General features: G+C 44.3%; 1 protein-coding gene across 7 annotated transcripts in view; it reads right to left on the reverse strand.

Moving 5' to 3' along the window:
- NR2C2 (nuclear receptor subfamily 2 group C member 2) overlaps window positions 1–12,331 on the reverse strand; it is a 102,092-nt gene that overhangs the window by 2,541 nt on the left and 87,220 nt on the right. For 5 of the 7 annotated variants that reach the window (XR_001882760.1, XR_001882759.1, XR_001882757.1 and 2 more), the window contains 3 exons: window positions 9,417–9,554; window positions 8,308–8,413; window positions 4,465–4,722 (listed from right to left, as the gene is read on the reverse strand). Coding sequence is in view for 2 of the 7 variants with exons in the window: in XM_017859199.1 (XP_017714688.1) it covers window positions 4,548–4,722; window positions 8,308–8,413; window positions 9,417–9,554 (419 nt within the window). In the remaining 5 variants the exon portion in view is untranslated. Of the gene's footprint in view, window positions 1–2,690; window positions 4,723–8,307; window positions 8,414–9,416; window positions 9,555–12,331 lie in introns of those variants that run through there. The other 2 variants (XM_017859199.1, XM_017859200.1) reach the window with 1 other exon arrangement.

The following is a 12,331-nucleotide window of genomic DNA, read 5'->3' on the forward strand; positions in this document are numbered from 1 at the left end:
CTTCCCAGGCAGGCTCACCCAAAGGAAAATGGAGTGAAGAAAATCACCAGCAAATCTTCCCTGCTGAGGGACCTTGCAATACCCACATTAGTTTACATTAGCAACTTTATCAAAAACTCTCTTTAGAACATAAGGAAAGTCTGGATACATGTCTGTATACATAATATACATCTATGTACACATACACACACTATATACACTGTACATAGAGAGGATATAAACACATGTACATTCATTCAGTCTTACAGCCTAGAAACCTGTACACACACGACACTGCTGAAGGGACCCAGGGCCGGACATGCGAAGTGCACGCTGGTGGGAGGCACACAATGAGAAGGTCCAAACCCTGCGTACAAAAGACCCAAACCAACCCTGTCTTGATGAGAGGTTGGCTTTAAAAATTTACATCAAAGTTAAGACATTTTCAAAGAGCCACATAACCGAGAGAATGGAAGCTGGATAAAGGAAGCACGTGGGGCGTCTGCTCTGCTGGCTCAGGCATTCCCAGGGCCTAGTGGGCACCGCTCTCCCTGGGAGAAAAGTGGCTATCAGATGATGAGACTTTCCATGACCTGGACTAAGAGAAGAGTTAAAATGTAACCTATGAACCCACTGCACGTAAAGTCATTTACACTAGAAAGTGGGCAACAAACTTCTGGACTCCAATGAGATCAGGTTCCAGAACATGGATGTACAGACATGGCATGAACTACTGATTGTGGCCAGGGGCTGGAAGCCCTGCAGAGGGCGGGCTGTGAGCAAGAGTGCTCTGTGGGAAATATCCTCAAAGAACTATGAAAGTAAAAGCACTAGAAATAGCTAGAGTCCTTAGAATTTTTTGTTCCTTGCCGTAACTATCCCCCAAACAAGACAGACAGCTAAGTACGTGTGTAGCGTGGATATTGCCTTGAGATCAGGGAGCCGAACGCATCCACTGCTACCACCATGGCTGGTGTCCTAACTGCCTCAGAAGAGTCCACATTCAATACTGACAATGACAAGCTAAAAATCAGTCCCTCTTGAGGGCAATTACACATCTTAGAAGTGACTATACCTGAAATTAAATATAAAGCCCAGAACAGCAAAAGAACCTCAAACCACAGCCTTATGGCAAGGATTAGACAATAAATAATGTAACCCCTCAGGACACACATAGAAATGTCAAATTAGGAGAGTATGGCAGGTAACATACTTCCTTAAAAACACCTTCCAGGAGTAACTTGAAAAGTATTACTTGCTCAACTAATTTGGTCTTTCAAAAAATCTCTTTCTGTCCTGTTTTATGCTAATGTGTAATGATCTCCACCATTTTCAACATCTCTCTGTCTTAACCCAACATTATATGAGATACTTCTGGAAAAGAGTCCACTTAACTAAGAGGTGACAGCATGTGTCTGTCCCACCTCTCTGAGCCAGCTGCCTCTCCTCACTGAGGGAGGAGCGGCCAGGCCAGCAGAAAAGGGAGCATGACGTGGCTCCGTGGAGTTCAGCAGCCAGAGAACAGGTCTCACTTCATGAAACCCAAAGTTTCACAAACTGCTAACAAGGGCTATAAGCCCTGTGAAAGCTGGAGCCCAAATATTTGGTTTGCATCTCTTTAAGTAATTCTTGACTTTGGGCTGACTTTCCTTAACCAACCTGACGGGAGATGAAATGGACCTGTAGTCAAAGGCTTGAAATGAGTTCAAGCAGCAAGAATTCAGGTTATGTGGACATGATCCTTAAAGAAAAGGCCACTTCAAAGTAAAGCCAAGAGGATCTCAGAAACCAAGAGGTGTTCAAAGCCAAAACAGTCCCTGGAATCAGCCATCACCAGCAAAGGGACTTAAAGAGCAGGCCCAGGTTAGAATCAGCACCTTTCCAAGCAAAATCATGTTTTCTCCAAGGCTGTTTCACCAGAGCCCAACACTTCCTCATCCAACCTGAATCTAAGAGGCCTACTGGCTGCCACTGAATGACCTGGGAATGAGAGGAGGGGCTGGTGGAGACCTTTTCACCAACACCAAGAACTGGGATCTGAAAGCTGTTATGCTTGTATTCCCAGGGAACTGCAACATGGCCCTCATGGTCACTCTCAAGAATCAAAATGACGGAAGGCAGGCAACAATCTGTGTTAGAGGCACGGCTGAGCTTCAGGATGCCTGCTACTAAAATCCTTCACAAACAAGAAATGAAACAAACCTGCCCTAATTCCATTGTCTCAGCTGGTTTTTTGTCTTAATTTTGAAACTGAAAACACATCAGGGTTACAAAGTAAAAAATTACTTTAAGCTGGCAGAATTAAATCCTTTCCATTATTTTATAATGGCCACCCCCACTACTCCCCAAAATTTGTTGCCGAAGCAAGAATTATAAAATGATATAATTAAATCCAAATAAGAATTTAGGGCCGGGCATGGTGGCTCAAGCCTGTAATCCCAGCACTTTGGGAGGCCGAGACGGGCGGATCACGAGGTCAGGAGTTCGAGACCATCCTGGCTAACAACGAGGAAACCCTGTCTCTACTAAAAAAAAATACAAAAATCTAGCCGGGCGACGTGGCTGGCGTCTGTAGTCCCAGCTACTCAGGAAGCTGAGGCAGGAGAATGGCGTAAACCCGGGAGGCGGAGCTTGCAGTGAGCTGAGATCCGGCCACTGCACTGCAGCCCGGGTGACAGAGCGAGACTCCGTCTCAAAAAAAAAAAAAAGAATTTAGAAGTTGGAGACACTGTTCTCACTTCCTAACAATGACTTGCATAAAGTGCTTGCTAAGCCTTCAGGATCAAGCATCCTGTTCTGCCTTGAGCCTGTGGCAGCTTCCATTCTGTCTAGTGTAGCTCCACAGGGGCATCTGTAGCTGGCTAGACTGCACCCCTGTGGAGCACATGTGTGGCACCATCTCTCAGCCAGATCAGAGCACCTGTGAGGCAGGGGAGTGTCCAGGGATCTTTTTGGATATCATCTGGTTAACAAATCAAGAGGGGCAAATTTAACCCAACAGGGTGTATTTTCTTAATCTGGACTATTTAAAAAGAAAAGACAAAGCAATTGACCTAGTCTTCCACATGCCACTTTTCTCAAACAGGAAAAGCTTGCTATACATTCACATCCATGGGAATTTATGGGTGTTTGCAGTTAGACATAATTTCCTTACCAGGCTAACTCTGGTTGCTATAATTTATGAGGAGAAAGACTATCACCGTGGAAATTAAGGGTTGTTTTTAAGGAGCAAGCAGTCTGCATTTAAAATGCTCCAGGGTAGTCGGCAGGCACACACCTGGGGGAACCAAAGTGCAGAGAGTGCTGGGAACATTAACAGATTTGCCAACAGAGATGCCAAGTCTACACACATTTTTAAAATCTCTGGTATTTAAGGTCAACAGGAAGAAACTGTCCTGAAACCTTCCATCCAGCTTTACCAGGCCCTGACCACTCTGGCCACAGCCCCACAGTTCTGATGGAGCTGCAGAAACACAAGTCCTTTTCAAGGGGGCATTTGGAGTGGAAAGCCCTGAGAAGGTAACCCTCACACTCCAAGGCCACACTCCTCCATCTGGACAAACACGCAAGCACCCCCAATTGTATTGGAAGTACTGTCAAGGGCTCAAAATGCCCACCTTGCGCTTTTTGGTCACAAGGCTCCATCTGCCACGAGCAGTGGATGTGACTTGGGGATGTTTTCACTTGCTGGAGGAATTACACATCTCTTTTGGCAGTTAATGTCTGACTAGTTGCAATCCAATTCAGATAACCAGTCATCAGAGGAGAACCCCAGGTTCTAGAGGAGTCTGCAGATGCCCATCAGAGACCAGGACCAAGTAGTCAGGGAACCTGACAAGTGTCTGCTCTATGGCTAAAAGCTTCTGGACTGGGTCACCACCGACTGTGCTACCACACTCCCACTTACTGCATGATGCAAATGAGCCACGTTTCCATTCACAGAATTCAGCTCAACTCCACAACATGTGCACACAATTAGGAATGATGCCTTCTTTTCTTAAACATAAATGATTGTCTCCTGTACCCTAGTGAGTTTTCACAGAAACCATTAGCATTTCGGCAAAAGACATATACAGTTTTCCATTTGCCCTGCCCACAGGCAAGATGTTGCTAACATTACACATTGATAAGTGCTTAGAAAGTGCTAATATTATTACCCTGGTAATTAGTATCTGTAATTCCAAGGACATTATATATATATATATACACACATACTATTCTCTTAGGTTCTTTCAGTTTTCTTTAATACTAGTCTCTGACATTATAAAACTTTTTTTTTTCTTTTTTTTTTTGCCCTTTGAGAATTTCTAAATACAAATTGAGTTAAAAGATTGCTCCAAAATCTGCTGCTTCATCAAAAGGCGTTAAAACATTTCTTATGTCAGGAAAGGATCCTACTAGTCTTTTAATTGCCATTGTCTGGGATTAACAGATAAGGAGAAACCAGACAGGAAACGGCTAACATATGGAAATATTTGCACATACCAAAATACCACTACTTTTCTTTTCTTTGTATGTGAACGGTCCCGGTAGGATTCTGTTGCTCCTTGGCAGGTGTGTGGTGTGTACTATAGACTGGCTCCGGTGATCTGGCCATTATACTCTGCTGTCTCCATCTTGAGGATGTAGGGGATTATGCTGTCTATCGAAACATTGCCAATGAGGCCAGTAAAAAAAAGTTCTTCTGTTATGCTGGAGCTCATCAGCCTGAGTGCCGGCAGGCGAACGAGGATCCGGGCCAATCTATAAAAGGGAGCATCATTAGAAAAGGAGACTGTTTGATGCCCTTGAACCACAGCTCAGCACAGGCTCCTGGGGCCCTGTCTGTATTGCACAGAATCAAACCAAATGGATCCACCATCCACCCACCTCTTTTTTCTGATTTCAACAGTTCCTCTAATAGAAATTTATCATGAGAAAAAACCAAACGAGTACAAAATGTATGTACAGATATGTTCCCTTCACTCTTGTTTATTCCAACTCTGCTCACCCCCACCAAAAAGAGAAAACCTGGAAATTCATCAACAGATGACAGGTTAAAATAAACTAGGAGTCTTCATATGATGAACTGCTAGAGACTCATTTAAAAAATGATAATACGAATTTGTATTTACTGATCAGGAAAGACATCCATGACATATTGCTCAATAAAAATTTAAAAGGAGATTATAAAACAGCAAGTATACATGTGTACACAGAGTACTGGGAAAATGTTCACCACAATGCTAACAGTTGGGCTCTGGGTATTGGGATTTGAGGTGATTTTTTCTTATTTTTTTTGTACTGCCCTAATTTTCAGTGTCCATTTAGCATTATAAATAAAGCAGTAAAATAGCTTTCATTTTGAAGAAACTTGGGGTGGAGGGTGCACCACGACGCTGCCCTGGAGGGCCACTGAACACTGTGTATCTCAAGTGTCCCACATGACCAGGCCATTTCCCAGCCAGGACTGCATCCCAGGCGAACAAGTGAAGCATGTGCCAGGATGCTACTGCAGTCATGTGTGATAGCCCAAACTGGAAACACCCTACTGTTTCATTAGCAAGGAAATAGGAACCACAGAAAATGAAGAAGAGTATGTATTGTTATTGTATATTACATGAAAAAAGGTTACAAAACCTTTGGTATTTTATGATCCCAATTATAATACATAAAAAATTTCTGGAAGTGAATATGCAAAATGTTAATAGTAGGTATCTCTGGATAGTGCTTTTTTTGTTTTTGTTTTTTATTTTGAGACAGTGTCTTGCTCTGTCATCCAGGCTGCAGTGGAGTGATGTGATCACAGTTCACTGCAACCTCAACCTCCGAGGCTCAAGTCATCCTCCCACCTCAGACTCCTGAGTAGCTGGGACTACAGGTGCACACCACTACATCTGGCTAATTTTTCATTTTTTTCTCGTAGAGATGGGGTCTCACTATGTTGCCCAGGGTGGTTTCAAAGTCCTGGGCTCAAACAATCTTGCTGCCTCAGCCTCCCAAAATGTGGGAATTATAGGTGTTAGTCACCATGCCCTGCCCCTGGATAGTGCTTTTTAAAAAGTTTTCTTCTTCCTTTCTAGAACATTCTAAGTTTTTCTACAGTGAATACTACTTATTTTTTAAATGGGAAAATGTATTCATACTACGCAGGTAGCATTCCAGCACCAGCATCCATTTACTCAGCCACAATGAGTCACTGTGCTCCAATCTTGCAGGGCACACAAAGGTGTAAGGGACCTGCCATTTCAGCTGGGCCTTAGGGGCTGGCTAAAATTTCTATCAGCAGAGATACAAAGAATGGGGAGGGATGGGAGGTATTTCAGGAGGAATAATCAATATGAGAAAAGGTACAAGGATGGGGAAGAGTCAAAAATGGATATTCCAGACAGTAAATACCAAGATAAAGAAAAAAATGAATATGCAAATAGGATGTAAAACACTCTAGGGCCTTTTCTTTGAGAACTCTCTCTGTGTGAATTTCTGAGCCCTATAAGAAAGCCTCCCTTATCATTTTGGGCTCCAAGTAACCTGTCATCACCCTACCCAACCCTGGGTACCTGACTGGACAGGAGTGACTCATGATGTTTTCAGACACAGTGTATCTACTTTCCAAGGCAACAGAATTGCTGATGTTAAAGTGATTCTAGAGTGTGCTGTGGCTCTGCCAGCAGCCCCAGATGGCCACTTCCAGCTGTCTTTTGGCCATGGGAACTGTGGGAGAGCAGGCCTGTGGCCTCCTAGGAGGACAACCTGACTGTACACTTGGCTGGATGTATAAATTCTGGGTGTGGGTGCATTCCCTGACAGTCCCATTCTCTATGTATTGAGGCTGAAGTTATTCTAGATTCATGATGAAGTCTTCGATGATTCCAGTAGAAAATGGATCTTGCTTTTGTAAAAGCCACATCTGGGCAATAGAAGTATGCCAAAAGGAGAAGCAGGTTCTTACCTACCAGCAGGACCAGCCAGCCATAAGACACCCCCAGTCACACAAGAGAAATGGCTGGGACTGTCCTGGTTTTAGCGCTGAAAGACTAAGAGCTGGTTACCCTGCTGGGGGGCAAAATCATGTCTTTTGAGAAGCACTGGGCCAGAAGGGGTAGCCCCCAGGGGCATCTCTGTTCCATGGGGCTCCTGGAGACTGAGGTCTGTGCAGAGGACACACGTCTGGGGAAGGTGGGCCTGTGTGTCTTCCCAGGCTGTCAATTTTGTTCCAGTGTTTATTTTAGGGGCACATGGTGGGGAGGGAAATAGGAAATACTTTACTTGAAAGGGTCTCAGAAATTCATGTAGCTTCTGGTAGGTTAGAGTTGTCATAGGAAAGCACTCTTCCATCTTTGGCTGGAAAGCCTGCCAACGCATTCTGACCTGTGGCAGATCTGAACAATTTTCCTGCCTAAAACTGCGTGAGAAAGGCTTTTTTTTTTTTTGAGGCGGAGTCTTACTCTGTCGTTCAGGCTGGAGTGCAGTGGCATGATCTCAGTTCACCGCAACCTCTGCCCACCCCGCCAGGTTCAAGCGATTCTCCTGCCTCAGCCTCCCCAGTAGCTGGGATTATAGGCGCCTGCCACCGTGCCTGGCTAATTTTTTTTTTTTTTGTATTTTTAGTAGAGATGGGGTTTCAACCATCTTGGCCAGGCTGGTCTTGAACTCCTGACCTCGTGATCCACCCGCCTCGACCTCCCAAAGTGCTGGGATTACAGGTGTGAGCCATCACACCTGGCCTTAATTTTTATACATATATTTTTGCTGCACATTAATTACAAATACTACCACTAATTTTCACCCAAATAAACTTTTTACCATCAGTTATCTGAGGGCAAAATGACTTTATGTAACTCATCCACTCCTTTATAGGGGTCAGATTTGATTTCTGTCAATAAGAACTTTTCTGTCAAGTACTCTAGCACTGCCTCTTCAATGGATGCTGACCAGAGAAGCAGACCTTTCAAACTATTCTAGACAAGGGAATCTCCATGAGAACTCAAGCCTCATGTACAGTGTTAGCCCTAGAACAGGCCACGCAGCATCTGCTCCAACTCCTCCAATTAAAGAGTAACAATCTGAGGCCTCGCTCACAGTCACACAGCAACATTGGAATCAGCCACAGTCTTGGCCCTCCTGCTGGCACCGTCTACACTCTACACCACCTCTAGCATTCAAGAATTATCTCTAGCTCTTGGGAGCTAGGAAAAAACAAAGAAAACTCAAGAATTAGAGTGTGATCCAATGGAGGCTCTATCAGGCTGCTAAAAATGGAAAGGTTAACATAATTTATATTAGAAACTACAAACCCAGCCACATTCCTTGCAGCCCCAAGCAAGAGTGCATGCCTGAATGCCTTACCGGTAGGTGTCTTCCGAGTAGGTTTTCTGAACATAGTCCTGCAACTCCATCTGTGCCTTTTCTTGGAATTTTTCAATCTGGCTTGTGCTGGTCAAACCTGGATGATCTGAAAACAGAAAAGTACCCCCCCAATTCCCTCTGTATTTGAAAAGTCTTATTTGCAGACTTCTTAGTATTTTTAGTCAAACGTCTGCACACTTCTTAAGTATAACAAATTGAACTCAAAGACTGATCTAACTTGGGTATTATTAGAACACTGGCTTTTCCTCTGTTTTCTGCCCAGGCCTGAAGTTCCTGGGAGGGGGTTGGGGACCCTGAGTGGATGCCAGTCTGAGCAGCCCCACATGGATGGTTCTGGACATCTGGCTTCCTACTACCCTAGAAAACAACAGTTTTAAAAACTAGTGCATAAAATTAGAAATTGTCATTTACTTTCTAAATATTTAATTATATAATTTGTCCCAATTTTACTAGCTATTTTGTTATCTGTGAGTGGAGGGCTGGGAAAGAAGAGAAAAAGGTTAAGCTGTGTCCAACCCCTACTGTGAGGTGAACAATGAGCCTAGGTTGATTTTTCCAGAGGCCTTGAGAGGAGTGAGGCCAGCCCAGGCATCGTGATTGCTGCCTCTTCATCTGTGAACACACCTTTTAGCATGCTCTGCAGCAGCTGCTGCTACTGCTATACACAGTCTGTGGGCAAACAGGTGGAGCTTCAATGTGTACTGGATTATATGCGCTAACAAAGCTTTGAAACTGGCAAAGGGCCAAAAAATAAATAAATAAATAAATAAAAAGAAAGGACATAGGGTGGTAGCACACTTTTGTTTTGTATGGTGTAGTCTTGTTTGGCCAATGGTTTCATTAGGACACAGATTAAATCTATTCAGTGTGTGACATCATCAGGCACTGCAGCATATTTCTTTGGGGCTGTAAAGGCAAGAATTTAAAAGCGTTTATGTATTTATCTAGCAAAACACCTATCGTAAGAACACTAGGTCACATATAATCTGCAGGCCTCTTTCTACACCACTGATGGCAACATGTTCATGTTCAGAAACATCAGTAGATACAGGTGGAAAAGGGTCATGCGTCCCCACCGCATATCTTACCGGGGCTAAAGAGAACTATAGCTTTAAGGTATGCATACTCATAGCCATCTATATCCAGCTTCGCCATGCTGTTACAGAACTCCTGCAGCTTCCAGATGTGCTCCATGACTTGCTTTATCCGGTCACCAGAAAGTTTATCTAGAAACCAATATCACAGATCCTCTGAGAAAGGCTAGTAAGAACAATAAAACCAGCTTATTTGAGGGACCACAGATGGAAAGAAATGGGACCATTTCACTTTTTAATGAAAAATCAGCAATCTCAAGATGAATAAGAGCTTCATTTTCCAGCTGCAGGTGAAGTGACAAGAGGTACCCAAATTCTGCTCCAATATGGGTTCTGCCTCAATAACGAACCCCTAGACCAGTGATTCTCCCTAGCCCTGCTGCCAGGCAGCTGGCCTGTAGGTGTACATTGTGAATTCCTTTTATTCTGTACCTGAATAATAATTTCTTTATTCTGAAGACTCACAGCTTACATACTTGGTTAGGTTTTTTAAGTCTCTGCAGGCACCTGAACATTAAATGCTGGTAATTTTTAGTTATCAAAACAATTTTTTTTTGAGTTGGGTGTCTTACTATGTTGCCCAGGCTGAACTTGAACTCATGAGCTCAAGTGATCCTCCCACCTCAGCATCCTGAGTAGCTGGGACTACAGGTGTGCATCACCATGCCTGGCTTCAGAACAATTGTATATATTTCATTTAATCCTCATGACAATACTTTACTGGCAGTATTAGTATTATTATTCTCAGTTAAAAATTAAAACTGGCTAGTTTTGGTGGCTCATGCCTCTAGTCCCAATGTTTCAGGAGGCCAAGGCAGGAGGACTGCTTGAGGCCATGAGTTTGAGACCAGGTTGGGCAACATCATGAGAGTCTGTCTCTACAAAACAACAACAACAAAACATCAACACCAAAAAACAAAGAAAACTAAAGCTCATTTGTGAACAAATCTTACTTCAATAAAATGTTGTAAGGGTTTTTTTTTTTTTTTTTTTTAAGTCTCGCTCTGTCCCAGGGTAGAGTGCAGTGGCACAATCTTGGCTCACTGCAGCCTCCGCCTCCCAGGTTCAAGCAATTTTCCTACCTCAGCCTCCCAAGTAGCTGGGATTACAGGCACTCACCACCACATGTCTGGCTGATTTTTGTATTTTTAGTAGAGACAGGGTTTCACCATGTTGGCTAGGCTGGTCTTGAACTCCTGACCTCAAGTGATCCACCTGCCTCGGCCTCCCAAAGTTCTTAGATTACAGGTGTAAGCCACCACACCCAGCCTGTTATAGGGTTTTTAAAACTTCACCCTTATGTAACTATTCCAAGGAAATAACTAGAAAAACAAATGTATGACTAGGTCACTCACATTCCTAGATATCAAACACCCGGAATGCCCAATTAAAAGTGAAGTTCCAAGCTTAGGCAGCATGGCGAAACCTCATCTCTATAAAAAAAACATAAAAATTAGCTGGGTGTGATGGCGCATGCCTGTAGTCCCAGTTACTTGGGAGGCTGAGGCAGGAGGATCACTTGAGCCCAGGGGTTCAAGGCTGTAGTGAGCTATGATTGCCACTGCACTCCAGCCTGGCAACACAGAGACTCTGTATCAAAAAACAAACAAACAAAAAACAATAATTTCCACTTCAGCTACAAGTGTAGATTTTCAGTGTTACTTAGAATTCTGGGCATGACAGCGGTCTTCAGAGTGTTGCAGACATGCTACACATGGAGAGACTACAACGGCTACCTCCTATTCCTGACACTGCTGGTGTTTTGAACACCAAATACTAGATAGTTGCCACAGATCTCACTAGAAAAGTCATTTGTTCATTCTTAAGGAGCAGCCTGGGTGAGGTACATATGTTCTGGACTAGGGGGTCAGGATGATGCAGGTCTGTGCCCTAGTTTTTTTTTTTTTTTTTTTTGAAACAGTCTCGTTCTGTCACCCAGGCTGGAGTGCAGTGGCCTTAGCTCACTGCAACCTCTGCCTCCTGGGTTCAAGCAATTCTCATGCCTCAGCCTCCTGAGTAGCTGGAATTACAGGCATGCGCCACCATGCCTGGCTCATTTTTTTGTTTTGGAGACAGAGTTTCGCTCTGTTGCCTAGGCTGCAGCATACTGGCACGATCTTGGCTCACTGTAACCTCCGCCTCCCAGGTTCAAACAGTTCTCCTGCCTCAGCCTCCTGAGTAGCTGGGATTACAGATGCCCACCATCACGCCCGGCTAATTTTTTGTATTTTTAGTAGAGACGGGGTTTTGCCATGTTGCCCAGACTGGTTTCAAACTCCCGAGCTCAGGCAATCCACCCGCCTCAGCCTCCCAAAGTGATTACAGGTGAAACCCCTTCTCTACTAAAAATACAAAATAAAAAAGGCCACCACACCTGGCCTTTTTTATTTTGTATTTTTAGTAGAGAAGGGGTTTCACCATGTTGGCCAAGGCCAAGCTGGACTGTCCTGACCTCCGGTGATCCCATCTTGGCCTCCCAAAGTGCTGTGATTACAGGCGTGAGCCACTGCACCTTTGCCCTAGTTTTTGTATTTACTGTTTCATCTGGGGCAAGCCAGGGACCCTATCAGGGCCTCAGTTCCTCCATATGAAAAAATGAGGTGGGCCGGGCGCGGTGGCTCAAGCCTGTAATCCCAGCACTTTGGGAGGCCGAGATGGGTGGATCACGAGGTCAGGAGATCAAGACTATCCTGGCTAACACCGTGAAACCCCGTCTCTACTAAAAAATACAAAAAACTAGCTGGGCGAGGTGGCGGGCGCCTGTAGTCCCAGCTACTCGGGAGGCTGAGGCAGGAGAATGGCGTAAACCCGGGAGGCGGAGCTTGCAGTGAGCTGAGATCCGGCCACTGCACTCCAGCCTGGGCGATAGAGCGAGACTCCGTCTCAAAAAAAAAAAAAAAAAAAAAGAA

Source organism: Rhinopithecus bieti, unplaced genomic scaffold (genome assembly GCF_001698545.2).
Source record: "Rhinopithecus bieti isolate Rb0 unplaced genomic scaffold, ASM169854v2 scaffold_49509, whole genome shotgun sequence".
Taxonomy (NCBI): Eukaryota; Metazoa; Chordata; class Mammalia; order Primates; family Cercopithecidae; genus Rhinopithecus; species Rhinopithecus bieti.